This window comes from Macaca mulatta, chromosome 18, assembly GCF_049350105.2.
Source record: "Macaca mulatta isolate MMU2019108-1 chromosome 18, T2T-MMU8v2.0, whole genome shotgun sequence".
Lineage (NCBI taxonomy): Eukaryota > Metazoa > Chordata > Mammalia > Primates > Cercopithecidae > Macaca > Macaca mulatta.
Genome location: NC_133423.1, coordinates 61,367,559 through 61,390,574, shown reverse-complemented (window position 1 = coordinate 61,390,574; position 23,016 = coordinate 61,367,559). Strand labels below are relative to the sequence as shown.

General features: G+C 38.3%; 1 protein-coding gene across 2 annotated transcripts in view; it reads right to left on the bottom strand.

Moving 5' to 3' along the window:
- The window catches only part of DSC2 (desmocollin 2), a 37,592-nt gene extending 27,543 nt beyond the window's left edge, over positions 1-10,049 (bottom strand). For both annotated transcript variants that reach the window (XM_015121771.3, XM_001102096.5), the window contains exons 1-2: positions 9,491-10,049; positions 770-854 (exon numbers count right to left, since the gene is read on the bottom strand). In XM_015121771.3, the coding sequence (XP_014977257.3) occupies positions 770-854; positions 9,491-9,559 (154 nt within the window). In that variant the 5' untranslated portion in view covers positions 9,560-10,049. The remainder of the gene's footprint in view (positions 1-769; positions 855-9,490) is intronic.
- Positions 10,050-23,016: the final 12,967 nt, after the last annotated feature.

Below are 23,016 nucleotides of genomic sequence, written 5' to 3'. Positions count from 1 at the left end.
ATACAGAGTGAAATCTTTAAGAATAAAAATCCAAAAACAGTACCTTTAAACTAAAAAAAATATTTTCAATACTATTTGCCAATTTTTTAGAGGCATGTTAAATGTCTTTATCTTTCCTCTAATGTAAATGTTAATAATTATTACTCAAGTGAAATATTTTTATCAACTTCGTATAATCATGTTTTCCAAAAATAACAATATTCCTTTCATTAGAATGACACCACATGTATTACAAATGATAATATACTACGTTAGTTTTATCTACTAGTTCCAGCGGAGTTATCATTCTAAAAATTACACTAATTTTAAAATATCACAGCGAATCAGGGTTTATTTTGTGTGTGAGTGTTTTTATTTTATTTTGAGTTCCAGGGTACATGTGCAGGATGTGCAGGTTTGTTACATAGGTAAACACGTGCCACGTTGGTTTGCTGCACCTATGAACCCATCATCTAGGTATTAAACCCAGCATGCATTAGCTATTTCTCCTGATGCTCTCACTCTCCCAGAACCCCAAACAAGCCCCAGTGTGTGTTGTTCCCCACCCTGTGTCTACATGTTCACATTGCTCAGCTGCCACTTATAAGTGAGAACATGCAGTGTTTGATTTTCTGATCCTGTGTTAGTTTGCTGAGGATCATTGCTTCCAGCTCCATCCACATCCCTGCAAAGGACAAGATCTCGTTCCTTTTTATGGCTGCATAGTATTCCATGGTGTATATTTACCAGAGCAAATCAGGATTTATTACAAATTTTAGGGCTTCCTTACCTCTACCAATAAGTTTCTCAGCATCTAGTTTGGAGGGAACATACAATGTCACATTTTTGCAGGCATCACTGGCAAATATTAAAATCTAAAAAATGAAAAAAATCAAATATGCATAAAAAGAAACCTTTAATGTGTATGCCATTTATATAAATTATAAATTTATATATTATATACACAAAAAAGCATGTAATACTTATATAAATGTTAATTATATTACAATTGATTGACTACACTAATTAAATATTAATTTTAAAATATTTAATTAAACAGAAATACATGAATTTATTTTTTTTGTAGTCTTTTTTAAAATTATACTTTAAGTTCTAGGGTACATGTGCACAACGTGCAGGTTTGTTACATATGTATACTTGTGCCATGTTGGTGTGCTGCACCCATCAACTTGTCAGCACCCATCAACTCATCATTTACCTCAGGTATAACTCCCAATGCCATCCCTCCCTCCTGCCCCCTCCCCGCAATAGGCCCCGGTGTGTGATGTTCCCCTTCCCATGTCCAAGTGATCTCATTGTTCAATTCCCACCTATGAGTGAGAATATGCGGTGTTTGGTTTTCTGTTCCTGCGATAGTTTGCTGAGAATGATGGTTTCCAGCTGCATCCATGTCCCTACAAAGGACACGAACTCATCCTTTTTTATGGCTGCATAGTATTCCATGGTGTATATGTGCCACATTTTCTTAATCCGGTCTGTCACTGATGGACATTTGGGTTGATTCCAAGTCTTTGTTATTGTGAATAGTGCTGCAATAAACATACGTGTGCATATGTCTTTATAGCAGCATGATTTATAATCCTTTGGGTATATACCCAGTAATGGGATGGCTGGGTCATAGGGTATTTCTAGTTCTATAATTATATGTGATTTATATAATTATAAATCACTTTATATAATTATCAAAATAAAAACATTTTGGAGAAAGAAATCAAGACAAAAGTATATCAAGGGGAAGAATAAAAAAACATACTGAGTTCTAGCTTCCTCCTGCAAAAAGCTTGTAAACTCAAAGAATTATGTATGCTCTTCAGCTTTGTTTCCTATACTGTAAAATGGATGTAATAATAACTTCACTGATTAGCTCAGTGCATACGGTGACGATCCAACAACAGCCTATGCGAGAGAGTGTTGAAAACTATCAGGAAGGCAGCACAGGTAGATCCATAGGAAAAAGAAAACCAAATTTACTGAGGCAGCAAACTGTTTCAAACTGTTTAAAGACAAACATTAACTTGTTGCCATGAAGTGATGATGGAGAGTATTTATGTGTTACTCCACACGATAGGCACATAACTTTGAAATATACAATTATTTTGAAGGTGTATCTTCTCATAAATAAAAGTTAAGTTCATTTTACAAAATAATTTACTTAAATTTTTTTAATGGTTTAGTGATTCATGGTGAACCAAGTCCAATGCAACGTATACATAAACACACTGAAATTTAATTTTGTTCTGACTGAAACTTTACAATGGATGTTTCTCAAAGATTCACATTCTTTTTTTCTAGTTTTACAAACATCTTTGACCAAAAGCAAGACAGTTAACTAGCATTTACACTGTTACTTACAAAGTTTATAAACATAAACTAAAATCATCAAAATTTGGATGGAAATGTTTATTTTTAATATATATTAAAGACCCTTTGATTATCCAGTTTTAATTACACTTGAAGGATCGAATAAAGCAGAGGTTGTGTTTCATTTGGAGTGTTGGGAGAGACACAATAAAGACATTCATTTTGAACTGGAAATTAAATGATATGAAGAATTTTCACTGGCTGCATAGCCAAGAGAGAATAGGAGTAGAATCAGATGATTCTGAAGATTCCAGCTAAAGGTGATTGGAAGAATACATTCACTTATTCATTCAACCAACATTTACTGGTTGCTTCCTAAGTGCTAAACAGATTCAATGGCGAAAGCCGTGAACAAAGCCAAGTCCTTGCCTCAGAAAGATTACATGATAATAAGCAAAAGAAATACACAAATGCACAAATGTCACACAATGCCAAGGCAGCAAGAGATAAATGTCATGACAAAAATAAAGCAGGGAGAGAGGGTGACAACAAGAATACCTGAGTGTATATGAAGTGAGGAACTAGGAAAGAGTCTTCCAGGTGGGGCAAGAACCAGAGTAAAGACCCTGGAAGGAGACTTGTGTATTGCAGGAACAAGGTGGTCACAGTAGCAGAGCACAGTGAGGGAAGAGTGATAGGAGAAGAAAACAAAAGGACAGTCAAGGGCATATGATGTAGGGTCGAAAAGGTCATGGTAAGGAGTACAGATTTTGTTCTGAGTGCAAAGAGAGGCAACAGCATGATGAAGCTGTGGACTCGCATAAACTGTATTTATACAGAATCACTCTACTAGTTATGTGGAAAATAGGTTATAGAAGAGTAAGAGTGGAAGCCAGGAGACTGATGGGGAGACTACAGCAGGAATCTAAGACTGGGGTAATTGTTACTTGGGCTAAGGTAATAATGATGGAGAAGATGAAAAATGGTTGGATTACGACAATTCTTTGAATAACAGTATCTTGGACACCCATCCATTCATGCATGAATTCAACAAATACTTATTGAATGTGTATTATGTACCACATACAGAGCAGTAAACATGGTGCTCATGAAACATTCAGTCTAAGAGTAAGACATATTTGTAATTTCAACAAAGTAAGACGAATGTAATGATAAGGAAGTACAGGGAGCTACAGGAGAGCAGAGGAAATAGTGATGTCTAAAAGCCGGGTGAGGTCACCTGAAGAGCGGCTACAAGCGAGATAGGCTAAGAGGAGGCAGAGCTTAAATGCTGCAAACAAAAGAATGGCATATGTGAAGGCCCAGAGATGGCACAGACCTGAAGAAGAAATCGGGAATGGTTGATATGTGTACCAGAGCGGGGGCAGAAGTTTAACATGGGCTCAAAGAAGTGGGTGTGGGCCAAATTTTGAACGGCATTAGCAAAGTACATGGATCTTTTTTCCCAATGATAATAAGAAACAAAGACTTACTTTAAGCAAATAAATTAAGTAAGCAGCTTTATGTTTGAATGTGATAGATCTGTCCAATGTGGAGAATGGAAATAACTGTCATTTCCAACAATAACAGGTTAGGTAATTAAGAAAAACCTATGCCAAAACTGATTAAAAATGATGCATAACATTTTTCAAACATCCTAAAGCATCAAAGAGCTACTACAATAGCAAGCAACTGCTAGGCCAAAAACTGAAGATAAAGCTGGAACACAGAGTGGTAAGAGGAACTCAGGAACAACTTCTGATCTGCAAAGATCTGACTCTGCTTTGTTGGCCTCTGGAGAGGAGAATGAAATCAAAGCACAGGGCCCACCTAAAATCTAAGAGGATCCACTCTACATTAATCTGGGACCCTAATGCTAAATCCTCATTACAAATTTGAGCCAGAAGTAAACTGGCCCTTGCGTGGATCTGTGATCCACACTCACATCTTTTGCTTGGTCCAGAAACTTCAAGCCATGAATTTAAAGAAGGCTTGACATGTGATCACCATCATAGATGTGGAAAGGCACTTGACCAAATTCAATAACCATTCTTATTTTTTTTAGTCTCAAAAAATAAGAATTGATAAGTACTTTTGCAATGCGATCTTTATAAATTATAACAACACAAATGGGAAAGCACTAGAAGCATCCAATTAAACTCAGAAACAAGATAGGCTTTCCAAGGTCACCATATATAGTTTACATTATATTAAAGGTATATTTGCAAGAGAAGGATATTAGATAGGAAGATGTAAAAAAAAAAAAAAAAAAAAAACTCTGCATTTGATATGACTGTTTACCTGGAAAACCCAAGCAAATCAACCAATACATTACTATAAAACAAGAAGAGACTTAAGTAAGGAAGCAGAAATAACCATGAAAATATGGCAATCATTAGTCTTCATACCCATAAACAAAACCAGTCAGATAATATAAGAAATCATTTTCCACTTTGGGAGGCCGAGGCAGGAAAATCACGAGGTCAGGAGATCGAGACCATCCTGGCTAACACGGTGAAACCCTGTCTCTACTAAAAATCCCTATACGAAAAAAAAAAAAAAAGACATTAGCCAGGCATGGTGGCAGGCACCTGTAGTCCCAGCTACTCGGGAGGCTGAGGCAGGAGAACGGTGTGAACCCAGAAGGTGGAGCTTGCAGTGAACAGAGATTGGGCCACTGCACTCTAGCCTGGGCAACAGAGCAAGACTCAGTCTCAAAAAAAAAGAAATCATTTTCAAAAGCAATTAAAAGTTGAAATGCCAAGAGTAAATTTAACAAGAAACATGTAAAGCCTATTTGAAGGAAACCTGAAAACATTTCTGCAGGGCAGAAAAGTACACTTGCAAAAAAAGAAAGACAAAAATCAATAGCGTATCTATATCAATTCTTGCTAAGTTAAATTACAAATTTTTGATACTAATAAAAACCTCAATAAAATTTTCTCTGGAACTAAACAAGCTGATTTAAAAAGCCATAAGGAAAAAATAAAAAATTAAGATAGGAAAATTATTTTTTGAAAAGCAATGAAAGGCTATCAACCCTAGCAGATATTACAAATCATAAAATCTCAACAATTAAATGAATATGGTACTGGCATATGAATAGAACGATATTTGAAGCACAGGTATTAGAAAAGAGGTAAAACAATTTGTATTTGCATTCTATATGACTGCATAAAGTCCCGAAAAGTTGTAACCTTTTATTACACCCACCAACAATTTATGAGTCAACCACATTCTTGCCTACATAGCATGTTGTTGAACTTTTGGGTGTTTGCCAAGTGTGAAATGGCATTTCAATGCAATTTTTATTCATATTTTATTATGAGTGAGGTTGACATATTTTTATAACTTAAGAGCCATTTTACTACTTTATGGATACTGTTACATCTATGTTGCACTTTTTCTTCTTGAGTTACAAGAGCTCTTTATGTATTAGATTAACCTTTTAAATATGACTTAAGAATATTTTTTCCAGTTTATCAATCACCTTTTGACTTTGCTTGTGGTGTTTTTGGTTGGTTAGAGTTGTTTTTTCGCCATGAAGAAGTATGTATATATGTACTCTCATATAATTGATTTTCTCAATTGTGATAAATTGGCTTTCGAAATCTAAGTCATAACTAGGCCTCGTGGGCTCCAAATTTATGTAACAATTTATTATGTTTTCTTCTATTATCTGTAGGGAATCATATTTTACATTTAAATCTTTCATCTCTGGAATTTTCTGTGGTGTTCTGAATGAAGCATAGATTCAATTTATCTTTACACACATATATATATATATATATCCTCGATCATGTGACATCTATCATAAAATAGTTTTCTGTCAAGTAATATACAACATTTACGGAGAGAAGGACAAAATCTAACAAAATTAAGCACTTTTTTTTTTTTTGACAGAGTGCAGTGGTGCGATCTCACTGAAACCTCCACCTCCTGGGTTCAAGTGATCCTCCCACCTCAGCCTCCCAAGTAGATGGGATTATAGGCATGCACCACCATGCCTGGCTAATTTTTGTATTTTTTGTAGAGAGGAGTTTTTGCCATGTTGCCCAGTCTGGTCTTGAACTCCTGAGCTCAAGTGATCCTCCCACCTCAGGCTCCCAAAGTGCTGAGATTTACAGACGTGAGCTACTGCACCTGGCCTAATTTACACTTTTATTTGTAAATCCCATTATTGGTAATCTGTCCTACCGATACACCTGCCCATATATGAAATGACATACATTCAAATTTATTCATTGTGACATTATTTGTAATAGCAGAAGTGACAGATACAAGTGAATAGACCCATGAGCTGTCTTTGAATGTAGATTTAATGGAACTTGATGGATTAAGGAAGGGGAGCTGTGAGAAAGAAAAAACAAACAGCTTTCAGACTTCCTACTTGAGGAACAGGCATATGGTACTGACACATATTGAAATACAGGACACTAAAAGAAAAACAACATTGTTTGGGAAGATAAAAAATGTGTCACACATCACAGTCAGTAGAGTGATACAAAGGACTATTGTTCAACGAAGACATCTGAACTAGCAATATTAATTTAGTGTATGTTGGCAACTGTGTGATATTTTAAGCTATAAAAGTGGATTAAATGCCCTAGGGAAAGACGGTAGATTCCAAAGGACAAGGCCTAGAACAGAGCATCAAGAGACACCAGCATTTAAGAGTGGAGGAAAAAGCAGTCAAACTCATAGAAGCAGAAAACAGAATGGTGGTTGCCAGGTGACGGAGGGTAGGGGAAACAGGGATTTGCTGTTCAATGGATATAAAAGTGTGGTTATGGAAAATGAAAAAGTTTTAGAGATCTGCTATATGACATTGTGCTTATAATTAACAATACAATACACTTAGAAATGCGTTAAGAGGGTAAATCTCAGGTTATATCATTTTTACCAAACCAAAAAAAGAAAAAAAAATAGACAAGACAAAAAAGAAGAAAAAGACAAGACACTAGGTAGAGAGTCAGACCCTGAGTGGTCAGAAAGATTAAAAAAAAAAGGAGAGTGAGTGTCAAGAATAAGGGCAAAAGCTACAAGGTGGAACCATATAAAGAATGAGTCATTTGGATTTAGCACAGGAGAGCCAGTGATCTCAGAGAGAGAGAAGCTTTATTATGTGGTTAGCAGAAGACAGAGTTCAAGTGGCTAAGCCAGGTGTGGTTTGAAGAAACATTAGGAAGTGAGGAGAAGCTGATTTGTGGAATGATGAAGGATTACTTGGATATATGGGAAGGAGGTAATGTAAAGAATCCTACCCCCCTCCCAAAGTCATTTCTCCCCAATTTTTGAGACAGGATTTCACTCTGTCACCAAGGCTGGGATGCATTGGCATGACCAGGGCTCACTGCAGCCTGGACTTCCCAAGTTCAAGCGATCCTCCCATCTTAGCCTCTCTCCAGTGGCTTGGACCACAGGCGCACACCCCATGCCCAGCTAAAATCATTCTTGCTTAATAATTTCTTACACTTAGTATTTACACATTTCTCACACTTGAGACTCACAACCACAACAGCCACGTTGAGGTTGGCAGGAGTTTGCACAGACGTGCACAGAGCAAAAACCAGCAGAATGAGAGTGTAGCCAGGGCCAGCACACTTCCTACCCCACTCACTGATACCCCACCTTCTCCTAAACAGAATCTGAGATGACACACAGAAAGCTCTATCTGCAGGTATATGCAGGGCGATGCTACTACGCATTGCCAGTGTCTGTGCATGCCTTTTCCTTTCAAGAATAACGGCCAGTGGTTTTAAAAGAAATCGCAATTTTATTAGGAGTCCAATGAAAATTTCTTTCTTACTCATCAACATATGTTCTTACCGTTATTTATTCCATTCTTAGTTTCCTCATCTGTAAAATGTTAACTGGCTGTGTACTTGGCCCTTTCTATATTATTAATATGCCCTGGGAATTTAGTTAAGGGTTTGAAGTCCATTCAGCTCTTCGAGAAAGACATTCTAATAGTCGTAACAATTACCAATTCGTGATTTTAAAATGTGGAACTCTACTGCGAAATGAGACCCGAAGAGAAGGGGAAAGTATACGAATATTTCAGCCCCCAGTTCCCTTCTCCCAGTGGGAATTAGCCTTCCGGGTTCCTCCCTCTTTCCTTCAAGGTTGATTGGCACCCAATGCCTTTTGCTTAAGGCAAGGAGCACTTTTCCACACCTGTCGAATTGCTTCGTCTTCCAGGAAGCCAGGAAAAGTCCAATCAGACTTTTTATATCCCACATTCCCCAGAGGCTGCTCCCGGCATTGGCTTTCTGTGTCTTCAGGCCTCCAACCAGATCCTATCTGTCCAGCCTGGGAGTGGGGCTGTCCCGCCCCAAATAAGGCCAAACACTTAGGCTCCCAGCTCTGGGAAGGGGTAGGGTCATTGCTGTAGTGCTCTTTAAAGGGGGAAAGAATCTGGGGCAAGGGGTGGTGGCGCGGGGAGCCAGTGGTGAGCAGAAAAATCGAGTCGCCTCTGGGGACAAGAAATCAGAAAGACCCTTCCTTCCTCCAAAGATTTAGGGAACGGAAGCCTCGCACGTTAAGAAACCACTGAAACTGTACAAATGTTCACCTACTACAGCCCGCCCGTCCACAGTCTTCAGGAGCAGAGGGTCAAGATCCCCTCCCCCATCCGCCAATTCCCCCCGCCCTTCTCCCAGAGTAAGCAATTCCCAGAAAGGCAAGCAGTTCCCTTTTTCACCCAAGGACACTCGCGCTCCGTCCCGGCCGCCCAGCGATTCCCCTTTCCGTGGCCTGGGCAGGCGCTGAGGCAGGGGGGGCCGCACATTCCCGGAGAATGTGCCAGAGGCGCAGCTGGACCGCTCCGGCGCACTTCGGCTCCGGCGCACCCCCGCCCCGGCGCACCCCCAGCCCCGGCGCACCCAGCTCCCCGGCGCGTACCCAGGGGCCACGGTTTTGCCTGGGCGAAGGCGGCCCGCTCCCGCCTGAGTGCGCTGATTACATCTACTGGAGACACCTTCCCTCCCCTTGGGGATCCAACTCCCAGGTCGGGATCCTCTTCCTATCTGCCCTTCCCCACCCCCGCCAACTCCATTTTCTAGCCACCCAGAGGCCCCTTCACCCCAGCTTTTCCCCGCCACCCCCAACTATCCCCGTTCCCCTAGTTTTCCTCCGTACCCCAGGCGATCACCCCCTTCCCCGGAGCGGTGACCGCTGCTGCACTCACCGCGAGGGTCAGCAGGAGCAGCCGGCAGAGGGCTCCGCTCCAGGAGCCGGAGGGGCGGGCTGCCGCCATGTAGAGGGTTCGGGACAGATCGCGGGCCGAGCGTCGGGCCGGGGTAGGAGGGCTCGGCGGGGCGAGGACCGCGGCCGGGGCACAGGCTGGGCCCGCTGCTCAGGAGGAGCGCGAGGCGGAGGAGGTGGCGCGCGCGGAGACGCGCTTTTCTCAGCTTCTCTGAAGCGCCTGCCTCTCATCCAAGGGGCTTTTCCTTTGGCGGAGGGTGGGGCTCCTGGCGCGTCCAAAAGACACCGAACGGCCCCTCCTTGTTGCCTGTTTAAGACTTAAGACTTCATTTCTCTAAGAAAGCCATGGGTGGGAACTCCCTCTCGCCGCCACCCTTTTACCTGCGCAAGGTGTTTCTCACCAGCGGACGCCACCTATAAGGGCCATCTCCCCCCCCACCACGCCCCGGTGTCCGCCAGGCGAGATTAACAGCCTGCCCTGCCCAGCAGAAGCCCTGACTGCACAAAGACTCACTCCTGAGCGCGCGCTCGGCCCCGGCTCCGCCCTGCCCCCTGCCCTCCGCGCCGGCCGTGGTCCCTGCCCTGGGGTCAATTACAGAGCGAGGTCTGAGCTGCAGAGGCTGGGTTTTAGGTCACAGCTGCCTGAGGCCCACCTGATAGAAAGTTGACTCCAAGGAGACTGTTACATGCTCTACTGGAGTGAATTTCCTACACACACCCACAAGCAGTTCAGACATCATAGTCATCTGAGGCACCATTCTTTGGGGTCTTGTGTTTTTAGGAATTTACTGGCATGACAATGATACAAGACAATCGCCATAATTTAGAGACAAAAATACATATATACGTACATACATACGTAAAGTTAGGGAATCAAGGCGACTGCAAAATAATAAAATCGAGGGTGAATTACTATGGGAAATGCATCCATTGAGGTCCTAGGCGTGGGCTACACGTATGTTACTGATTTTCTCCAAGAACATCCCTGATCACAAATAAAGTTATAACTTATTTCCTATACCGGACTCCTGAACATCTAGTGGAGAGTTCTCACCTTCTTTACTACCATGAAAACCAGAGTTCATGGTGAGAAATGAATAAGAATGGGATAATTTACATTTTTATTTGAAGTCCACTTAAACTAAACGAATTATTGCAGAACATAATCTGGAAGATTAAGATATAAACGCTGTGTTCTTTTGGCTCTTCAGAAAGCAATGACAAGGCATCTGACTCATCCTCCTGCACCTCTTTTCAATTACTGACTTAAACCAGGTAAGCCTGACCACAAAAGGAGAAACTTGTCTATTCCCTTTTGTTTGGTTTAAGTTTCCTCAGGGATGTCCTGAGAATCCTATTTGCAAAGCCAACTGTGACACTCACACCATTTCAATTCTTGAAAACGTTCACCATCTTAATACCATTATACGCCAAGCCAGAATTATTGCAATACTGAGCGTATATTTAAATTAAAAATTAATGTCAAACAGCACATGCCTTACATTCTGTGTGTCTGTCCCATGCTCTATTTTATTAATGAATGCCACTAATCAGCTGTTCTGTCTCCATATCCATAAAATTATCATTGACCCTTTGCTAGTAAAATAAGCCTGAGTCATCAGCATGAGGCATGAGACTATAGTTGACATCCTTCCATTTCCATATTTTTTAACACTCATGGTTTTCCATCAACGATACCATAAGCACACCTCATCCTATTAATGATGACGTCATGATCTCTAGCACAAAGCTTTTTCAGAGGACAAAAAGAAAGCTAATTTCAGGTTCTGGAGATCTACTCAGACTATCATCATAGGCTTTGACTACAGGACATTTCCAAACTCTTGCCTACTCTTTAACCTCTGATGCCTTAAGGGCAGCTCATGTTTTTCCTCATTCCAGGAAAGGGTGGAAGAGCAATTTGACCAGAATTCATCTTAGATATTTCTTTTCCTCTTTCACATTGATTGATAGAGGCTATTAAAATGGTGATTTGTTTGTTTTATCACCAAAAAAAACTTTAAACAAAAGAATGGAATATAAAGTACTTTCTCTGAACAAGTACCCAATTTATTTAATGTATTTAGGTTAGGCTATATGGTCACTGAAATAGATCCCTCTAGAACATAGGTTTGAAACAAAGGGCATATATTTAAAAATGCAATGGAATGTGAGTAGATGTGATTTAAAAAAAAAAAAAGAATGACTTTTGTTTATGAATATGATTCTGCTGCATGAACTAGTTTCCCAATAAAAATATACTTTTTATAGTAAAAAGTACACCAGAGCAAAAGAAGCAACTTCCTTTGTGTTGCTTAAGTAATAATCTCTCAGGTATCAACACTCCCATTTGTCCATCTGTTAAGTGAGATAGTCAATAATAATAAGGTAATACCGGAGGCTATCTATGGTACTTTCTACATCTAAAATTAAACTATTTAGACTGCTTATGACAGATTTTTGAGAAGCTTGGCTGGAAATGGGTGTTCATTTCAGAGATAACATAGAAAGTCAGGGCCAGAGCAGTCCTTAAAGAAGTGAACAATTTGCAATCCAAAGCCCACAGGCCAAATCTATCCAGCCTAACTTCACAATTTTAATTTCAGAGACCAGAAACTATTAAGGGCAGCAACAACCAAAAAAATCCCACTTACTCACTGATGAGCAAATAGAGACGCTCTCCATGAGCTTTGTGAATCCTGCTAGTTCCTCCCCTGCCAGCACCAGAGGATGAGTGATCCACAGGGACAGATGTCATCTTCAGGGCGAAACCATCTCAGCATGGCATATGACATAGAATGGAATTCAAAAGCAAGGGAAACACAAACCTAACAGGCAAAAAAGCAAGATTAAAGGACATTGCCTAGTTGCTTCATAGGTTGGAGCATAAAGGGAGCATCTGCTAATCACAATAAAATGAGCACAATTTTTTAACCTCTCAGAGTTGTTGCAAGAATTAAATGATATCGAGGCACTCAGAACAAGGCCTGGCACATTCTAAGTGCTCCCTCAGTGTCAGTTATTATGAACATCCATCTTCCCTGCCATTGTACTACCACAGCTCTCTGATCCATTCACTTCCTCCTCATGACAGCTCCCTATTTCCTATCCTTCCAGTACCTCTCCTCAGAGAGTTCTCTGTCCTGGTCTAGGGCTGAACCCTAGTGCTAATTCATTCACCTTCAACCCCCTCTCTTCAACACTAACCCCAGATCTTGTCTGTTAATAAATGAATTAACAATGTAATACTAAGATGAGCTGTGCAGTTTGCATCAGTTGTATACTCTTTGAAAATTTGAACCAATTCTTTAAAAAGAATCCTTCTCAATTTAAGAAAAAGTTTTAAAGTTCTGTGTTTTCCAACAAATGCTATCTTTACTTTTTAATGCTATGTATATTTCTTGGAACTTCACTTTTCAGAATTGATCTCAGTGAAACATAGTATACTAATCAAGTTCAATTTCTATTACATTTCAAAGTTTTTGTTTGTTTGTTTGTTTGTTTTATGGAGTCTCGCTGTGTCGCCCAGGCTGGAGTGCAGTGGCGCGATCTCCGCTCACTGCAAGCTCAGCCTCCCGGGTTCAAGTAATCACTTTTCTGCCTCAGCCTCCTGAGTAACTAGGACTATAGGTGCCCACCACCATGCCCAGCTAATTTTTTTTTTTTTTTTTTTTTGTAGTTTTAGTAGAGACAGGGTTTTGCCATGTTGGCCAGGCTGGTCTCAAACTTCTGACCTCCGGTGATCTGTCTGCCTCGGCTCCCAAACTGCTGGGATTGCAGGCATGAGCCACCGCACCCGGCCTGCCTCTATATATTGCTGTGTACAAATACATCTGCATTGTTTCAAACCCTTGCACTCACAAGGCTCCGTCTGCTATAAGTACTTTGTACACGCCCTTTCCTCTTTCCTAGAACCTTCTTCTATCTCTCTGGCCTAGTTAACTCCCATTCACCCTACAAATCTCAGCTTTTATTTTCTTCCTCACCCAGTCAAACCTTCCACATTAAACCACTGCCTCTCATGGAGAGCACTTGTCACAATTGCAGTGTTAAATTTGTTCAAATAATTATTTGATTAATACTTGCTTCTCACCAAAGACTACATTTCCATGATTGTAGTAATCCTTTTTATGTTCACCCTTGTATTATCAGCATTACCATGACTCCTGATTCATAGTAGACACTTAATAAATATTTGCTGAATGAGTGAGCAAATGAATAAATAAATGACAAATGAGCATTTCTGACAAGCAATTCTTTGTTTTCCTTTTTCTATTCTAGTGTTTATTGGCATATTAAAGTGATGTCTTGGGCCACATTTGATAGGGTGGGAGTTCCTAGTCTAATCTCAAATATGCTGGACATATGTTATAGTAGCATATTAATAAAATATGAGATGGGCCTACTAAACATTTCTAGTATGGCTTTTGCACAAGAACACACAAATATGCTTATGAATTTTAACTTAGAACTCCAAAGAGACCTGTGTATAAATGGATACTTAATATATGATAAAAGTGGCAGCAGATAGCATGAAGAAAATAAGGAATTATTTAGTGGTGGCATTGGGAAAACATTCATTATTGGAGAAGAATAAAATTGGTCCCCTACACAACCAATTTTATATTTATACATATGCTGTGGTGGAAGACACACAAAGTTAATGAAAAATAATACATGAGAACATCAGTGTTACCCAGAGGCAGGAAAAGAGTTTTGAACTAAAACCTAAAAAGCATATACCATATAGGAATAAAAAAATATATACTTGATTACATTAAAATGCAGGCTTTCATTTGACAGAGGACACATAAATAAAGTTGATAAACAGATGATGGATTGGGAGAAGACGTTTTTCATGACTAAAACAGATGAGAGAATAATATCTAGAAAATACAAGGATCTCCTCCATGTCAACTAGAATGTGGCAGAACCATAACAGAAAAAGATAGGCAAAGAGTATTACGAGGCATACTGTTACAACAGAGGAATCTGAAGCCTACCAAGTATATTTTAAGAAATCTGCCGGGCGCGGTGGCTCAAGCCTGTAATCCCAGCACTTTGGGAGGCCGAGACGGGCGGATCACAAGGTCAGGAGATCGAGACCATCCTGGCTAACACGGTGAAACCCCGTCTCTACTAAAAAATACAAAAAACTAGCCGGGCGAGGTGGCGGGCGCCTGTAGTCCCAGCTACTCTGGAGGCTGAGGCAGGAGAATGGCGTGAACCCGGGAGGCGGAGCTTGCAGTGAGCTGAGATCCGGCCACTGCACTCCAGCCTGGGCGACAGAGCGAGACTCCGTCTCAAAAAAAAAAAAAAAAAAAAAAAAGAAATTTGAGAAAGGCACATCAAAGTCATAAAATATCTTTCTATACTTATTTGGCAAAAACTAGGAAGCTAATAGTAAATGTTAATAGGAATGTGGATGTTTGGTGCATTGTTGGTAGAATTATAAATCTGATCAAACGTTCAGGACAGTAGCCTAACAATGATTGTTCAACGTAATATATTAAACCCTATAGCCCAGCAATTTATCTCTTGGCTAATAACCCAGAAGAATTCTCACTGAAGTCTATGAAGGGATGCTTTGCTGTCGAGGGAGCTGGGAGCAATCTGGGTTACCATCCTTGGAAAGAAGAAAAATTATGGTGGCAGATCCACCCCATGGATCACTGTGCAAAGTTAGAACCAATAGGCTACCTACATATGGCAATATGAATGGATCTTAAAAACATAGAACCCAGTGAAATAACTAAAAATAGAGTATTTCTACATTCAATATAAATTTAAAAAGACAAAAAATCATTACACTGAACAGCAGCATTTTAATAAAAATTATATAAACAAAAACACACATTCTAAACACATTCAACTAATTTTTATGGAGGTAGAAAAGAATGAGTATGAGAAGCAAAGGTTGTGAAGGGTTAATAAGAAGAAAATATATCACAATATGTTTAAATCTCATTTATTTTAGTAAGTGGAAGAGGAAGAAATTTAATAGTATTTTGTTTTTTCCTATTAGTTACATGTCTGCTAATTAAGTATTGGTATATATAATACTTGTTTCTATCTTATAATCAGGAAGCAATAATGCAAGGAATTACTAATAAACCAAATGAGTAGAGAAATTAACATTGTTCCCAAAACAGGAAGGACTATAAAACCTGGTGGTCACATATAACCGGATAATCACCAGTGGTAAACATGTATTGCTGTTATTCAGTTTGTCCCACACAATCACCAAATAAAAGGAGGGTTTGGAGTGCATTCCAATATGATAAATGAACCAAATATTCTCTGGAGGAGTGTTAACTACACAGATTCAATCCCTCATCATCTGTTAACAGGAGATGAGTATTTTAGGTAGCCTATAATTGTAATAGAAACTAATGAGAAAGCAAGCGTTAAGTTATGTTACCAACCAAATCAATAGATTTATAATGATGAGTTAATGGGTTTTGCCACACATCTATGTGAGGTACGCAAAAAACAATATTTTGGGGAAGACATCTGGTTGCAAATAATAAATACTATGTAACAAGAGTGAACATAAAACATTTTATTTACTAAGCAGCTGTATTTTAATTATAGAAGGAAACTAATTCTGCTGATTAGTGCCTGAAGTGTTTATCACCTTGAGGAAAGCAACTAAATCTTGTGCTCCAATCAAAAATCAATTGACCCACATTCTCTAACCTCTGAAAGTCAGAGATGGTATTCCTCTTCTTTAGGACCTCCTAAGAGTATTGTCAGTCCTTGGCCGGGCGCGGTAGCTCAAGCCTGTGATCCCAGCACTTTGGGAGGCCGAGACCGGCGGATCACGAGGTCAGGAGATCGACACCATCCTGGCTAACACCGTGAAACCCCGTCTCTCCTAAAAAATACAAAAAAACTAGCCGGGCGAGGTGGCGGGCGCCTGTAGTCCCAGCTACTCGGGAGGCTGAGGCAGGAGAATGGCGTAAACCCGGGAGGCGGAGCTTGCAGTGAGCTGAGATCCTGCCACTGCACTCCAGCCTGGGCGACAGAGTGAGACTCCGTCTCAAAAAAAAAAAAAAAAAAAAAAAAAAAGAGAGTATTGTCAGTCCCAAAGTATTCAAAATAATATGAAATTCTAAGAAGATTATAAAATAAATATATCTGTAATCCCAGAAAAGTTTAAAGAAATGCAGAACTGGTGAAGAAATAAATTAACCCCTGTTGATATTCTAGAAAAACATGATAATGGGTTTTGAAATAATTTTATTTATGTCTCTCTCTCTCATGTTTAAGATATTGAAGTATTCAAAATAACCAGCAGTCTGATTGCAGTCTATGTTGTTTCAATTATCTTAGTCAACTTTATAAAGAATTTTTAAATGCTCAAGAAAAATTGTTCTTTGAAATGTTATGAATAAAATGTAGTATACATAGCTGTGACATTAGAAAGGAAAGTGTAAGAACTGTCAACAGCAGTTGGGCTTTAGGACAGTTTGATGGGGCATATGAGAGATGGAAGGGACAGAGTTTTCAGGAGCAGCTGCTTTTATGCCTAGAAGATATTAAGAATCAAAAGTGGGGAGAAACGGGAGACAAATTGTTAACTATTTAACTGTACATTTAACGTTTATTCTTCCTTTTGAAGTTTCTCAAGTTGTGAATAAAGATTTGAAACTATATCAAGTATATTTTTGTGTAGGACTTTTTTGGGAGAGCTTTGTATATGATGTTTTAAAAATATAGTTCTGTATTCAACATTGATCATATGACTGCTTGATTTTATATAGTTTATATAAGCTATAGTTACTGCTTTTCTTAGTCATTTTCTTGGTCTTCCTCCTTGTCATTTGAATACATAACATCTGCCTCTAAGATCTAAACTGGAAAAAAAAATTGATTTGAGTAGACCCTAGCCTTCTTTCTAGGAGCTTTCAGGCATTCATCTAACTACACTTTCCTAGAGAGTGGACAACATTTTCCTTCCCTTATTGCCTGATTGGCCTTTGAAACTAAAGGCAATATCTAGAGCATGTGTAACTCTAACACCCTTTTGGTGCCTTCTACAGTAATTTGTGTGGGGATCACACTTCCTAGATCACAATGTGCCACTGCTGAGTCTACTTCCTATTGTGGAGTTAGCAGTCATTAAAGACTTGTAGTAGGATAAAGACTAGTAAGATGGGGTCAGAGGAAATAGGACTTTTGCTGTCTCAAAGGAATATCTGATCAATATTGTCCTCAATGGTTTATATGAAGGAACCATTTTTTCTCTAAAATTGAAGTAACAATGAGCTGCTTCAAAAAATTTTAGTGAGATTAAATATATATATAATATGTAGCATTTATATTTATTTACATATATTTATGTATTTATGACAGTGCCTATAACATAGTAAGCATTCAATAATAATTAGCTAATCTGTATTAGCATGTATAGAACCTATAATTATTTCTAATGTGTATCAGGCAGTCATCTTACCAAGCTTAATATATCTCTACTGTCCTTCATCATCAGGGTTCAAGTGGGAACCCTATAGATGGAGAAAGGCAACCACTTTACCTGTTCCATATCTCCAACAGGAGTCAAAAGAGAGCCTCAGAAATTTCCGAACCTTTGACAAGACCTTTCTTCTCTCACCCAGCCCAGCCCTCATTGTGTCTCACTGTTATACATTTAAAGGTTATAGGACTAATCTCCGTAGGGTATTTATCCTATTTATCTCAGCCCCCAGAAGAAGTTCTGGTTCCCCAGGCATCCCTCTTCCCCTGGAATATAATTCCCTTAAGGCTCCAGACATACCCTTTGCTGACCCCACCCCAAATCTCAAAACTCTATTGACTCTTGAAGTCAGCAGCATCTCCAGCCTGGGTGACAGTGCGAGACTCTGTCTCAAAATAAAATAAAATAAAATAAATAAAAAATGAAACTTTACCTTGTTTAAGCCACTCTTATTTCTGTTATCAGCAGACTAATACAAGTCCTGGCTGATTCACTGAGATTATTTAAAAAAAATAAACAAAAAGACCACAACTTTTTATATAGCCTACAATGTGGAACAGCAGAATTTCACCTCAGTCAATTCAAACACGGAATCACCATTTGTCATATACAGCAAAATCATAAAATTATCTTTGTTCATGCTGAGCGCTCCACGATTTTCTGTTTAAACTCATCTTCACTCATTCTGAAGTCTATTCGAGTAGAGACATTAAGACAGCTTTGAACTGTGATGAACATTGATTGAATTAATTCATGGGAGAAAAGTTTTACTTATTTTTATTTGCCTTTATTTTCATTAGCTGAACAATGAGAACATATCTCAGGATACTAGAATGCAACAAAATATTAACTCTCTCAGACTTAAGGAATCACATCTACTAGATCATTTTTGTGTAGGAACACAAAACAGAAGGGTAAAAATGGAGTGCTTCATTTAAACATGCGTATATTTAGGGAAGGTATTTTTATTTAAAATTTTAATTAGTGCAACAACTAAATATTAAATCCCATAACAAACAAAACACCTGTCAAGCACAGTTATAAGGGAGAATACAATGGTGAATACAACATCATCTCTACCTTAAAGAACATAGTTTGGTTTATAAAATCAATAAACAAAATTCTTTGTAGAGTTGAAAAATTGTGGTAAATGAGTGACTTAATAAAGATCACACAGCAAGTTAACAGAAGGATCACAGTCTCCTCACTCCTAAATCGGTGGCTTTCTACACAGTCAGGCTTCTGACTTTAATTTTTTAAATTTTTAATTGAGATAGGGTCTCACTCTGTCACCCAGGCTGGAGTGCAGTAGTACAATCATAGCTCACTGTAACCTCAAATTCCTCAAGGGATTGTCCCTGCTCAGTCCCCTGAATAGCAAAGACTACAGGCACGGTACAGCTAACATTTGTAAAGATGAGGTTTCACTATATTGCCCAGGCTGGTCTCAAATTTCTGGCCTCAAGCAGTCTTCCCACTTTGGCCTCCCAAAGTGCTGAGACTACAAATGTGAGCCACTGAAGGCTTTTGACTTTAGAAAGGATGGAAGATATTATCTTCAAATGACACATTATTGTACCTTTTTTTATTTCCATGAAGTAATACTCCCTTTTCTTCTGAGGCTTTTCAGAGAACACTGGAATATCTTCAAGTCTCACCATATTTGGACTCTTCATTTATTTATTTATTTATTATTTTTTTTGAGACAGAGTCTTGCTCTGTTGCCAGGTTGCTGGAGTGCAGTGGTGTGATCTTGGCTCACTACAACCTCTGCCTCCGGAGTTCAAATGATTCTCTTGCCTCAGCCTCCCAAGCAGCTAGGACTACAGGTGTATGTCACCATGCCCAGCTAATTTTTGTATTTTTAGTAGAGATGGGGTTTCACTATATTGGCCAGGATGGTCTCGATCTCTTGACCTCTTGTTCTCCTTCCCTCGGCCTCCCAAAGTGCTGGGATTACAAGTGTGAGCCACCGCACCTGGCCCATATTTGAACTCTTAACCAAAAGAAAGTGAGTTTTCAAAGTACAGAAGGTTACCTGCTACTTTCACTGACTTATGACTTGGGTAAAACAATTATTTACATCCAATCTTTGTCCTTTCCCCATATCAGATTACATTCAACTACATATAACAGAAAACCTAAAGTTGTATGGCTTAAACACAAAAAGGTTTACTCACACACATGACCAAGTTTAGAGGCAGGAAGACTAAAGCAGATTAGAGGCTCTACAATTTATCAGGGATCCAACCTCTGTTAATCTTTTTGCTCCACTATTCTGAGTACATGGCTTCCATTCTGAAGCTCACAAAATGGCTGCCTGAGCACCAGGCATCACATCTATGTTCTAGATGGTATCTAAATAATATCTAATTATCTAGACGTTAACTAATATCATGAACCTACTGCCTGAGGTTACCTGTATTGCTTACTCCACTAAACTAATCATGTTTTTCACCCATTCGTTTTTGCTGTCTTTTTCTCTCACCTAATCACTTTTGTAGTGCTTATCCTAGTTTTATGTGCTTACAGATCTCCTGGAGATCTCGTGAAAATGCAGACTCTGATTCAATAGGTCTGAGGTGGGGGCTGAGAATCTATTTGTCTAACAAACTCTCAGGCAATGCCAATGCTGTTGGTCCACAGACCACACTGAGTATCAGAGAGCTAGCGCTGAGGTGAGGAATAGAACGACAGACATTCTCAACCTTGACAGTACATCAGAAAGGCCTGGGGAGTCTGTTAACCTACTCTATAGGTGGGTCTCATTCTCAGTGTTTCCTATATGGTAGATCTGGGCTAAGGACCAAAGTATTTGCATTTCTAGTAAGTTTCCAGGTGATGCTGAGCCCGCTAATCCAGGAATTACACTTCAAGAACGAGCAACCTTGAATTTTAGTATGGATCTCAAAGAGGTGGAAAATATGGTGGGTGTAGGACAGTAGCACATCCCTCTTGCAGGACACCTACTATGGATGGATGATCTTTAGAAACTTGGGTTTTAAGAGAGATTTTGAACTATGTAAATGTCATCCACCACTCAGTACCAAATATTCTACATCTTTTAGGGGAGGCAAAGCCAAGTAAGGAAATCCTTTCATTTCCACTTTTGATTAGAGGGCTTCTTTTAGTTTTTCTTGAACTTTACCTGGTAGAAAATAACATTAATTTTAGGTAAATTAAAACTTCACGTATCTCAAATGAAGCCTTGAGTTTTTTTAGTATTAATAATTCCACAGTATATCATTTAGAAGTCTCTAAACATAGACAAATAAAATTCCACGGTTACAGGTATCAAATTGTTGCACACCGAAAACCCAATTTTTAAAATGTTGAAATCCTATGTATTCTCAGGCAAATGCAGACCACAGGAAAACCACACTTGTCTTTCATTGTTTTTTTTTTTTTCTCTAAAGTTAGGGAATAAACAACTGCTAACTCTGTATATTGATTTATGACAGGATATTTATTTCCATCAATCAAAAAACTTACTCTAAGAAGTGAATATCTTAAAATAGTAAAAGACTTAGCTTCATAAAATACGTATTATAAATGTACTTCACACATTTGTTTTTATAATCCTTCTAATACACTTAAATTAGTCTATTTAAAATAGCTATTTAAAAAAGTTATTTTGGTTTTGGTAGTAAGGATTTGAAGTAATATATATGTGATTTTTATTTTTTATGTAAACATTATTTTTTCGAAGAGTTTTGAAAAACTCTGCTAACTTAATTTTATTGGGCCCTATAAAATACGCAAGAATCTATCCATTCTTAGTAATGTTTTCTCCTGCTATGCTTCTTTTTTCTTTTTTTCTACAAAAACAGAAAGACAAATGCAATGTCTAGTCAAATGCAACGCTCCTTCAGATTTATTAGAAAAGCAGATAAGAGAGTAGAAAAATGCAGCAATATATATTGTTTCATTGCCCTAATTTCATTTAGGTTTTTCAACTAATACAGAACTTTCATAACTAACATCCAATAAAAAGGGAGTTAGCTTTTCTGCGATAATAAAAATCTTTGACTCTAAAACATCTATTTTGAGCATTTTCTAAATAACACAGCATATGACATTTTCTGAAAGTAAAGATATGCATAGATGTCAAGTTTTATGAAATACTTTTAATAAGCACAGGAGTAAGCAGAAGTTCAGTAAAATTAGGACATGTCTAATGAAGCTCACTTATAAAATTACATTGATTTTCATCTATCTTGGTGTTCTCATGAAATTTTTTCACATGAAATATTTGAGATCTGAAACAAGATAAGAAAATTTAACTGTATATCTTCCTCAATACTGATTTAATTCTAGAAAAACCATTCATAACTATTAACTTATTAGTTGACAATTAACTGACAAGTTATATTAAATAAATTCATGAAATACAATATTTTATTAACAAATGAAATTTGTAAGCATTCTGATAGAGTGTCACACATTTTATCAATCACACAATTAACATTTAATTTTGGGAGTAAACAGAATGATTTTGAATTGCCTAACTAAACCAAAAGTCAAAGTTTCTCTGAGCTAAACTCTAACGATATTTTGAAAATATTTTAAATAGCCAAAACTGGTTAATACAAATTTATTTCCCAAATTTCTAATAATTTTTCTAATGCTTTTAAAGTATCTTCTCTTGCTAAGATATCTACCTGTGGACATTAATTATTACATTTTTGAGTGTAGGTACAAATTGTTCTTGGAGCAATTAAAAATCATTGGCTGAAATTTAATTTACATATGTTCGGTTGTCTTCATATTTCTTTTCACTTGCTTAATTATGGAAAAGAAAATTTATATCTGAACATAAAAGTACATTTAAAGTTAAGGTTCAGTTAATGATTTTTCATTGCTCCAAGAACATTTTGTACCTACATTCAAGAATGTAACTTATGATAAATGTCCAAATTTATATTTTAAAATTTTAGAACTGATATTATCATCAGAGCAAACTGTGCATCAGAAAACGAAAATTGCATGACCATAGAAATATTTTATAATGATTATACAAATTGTATATT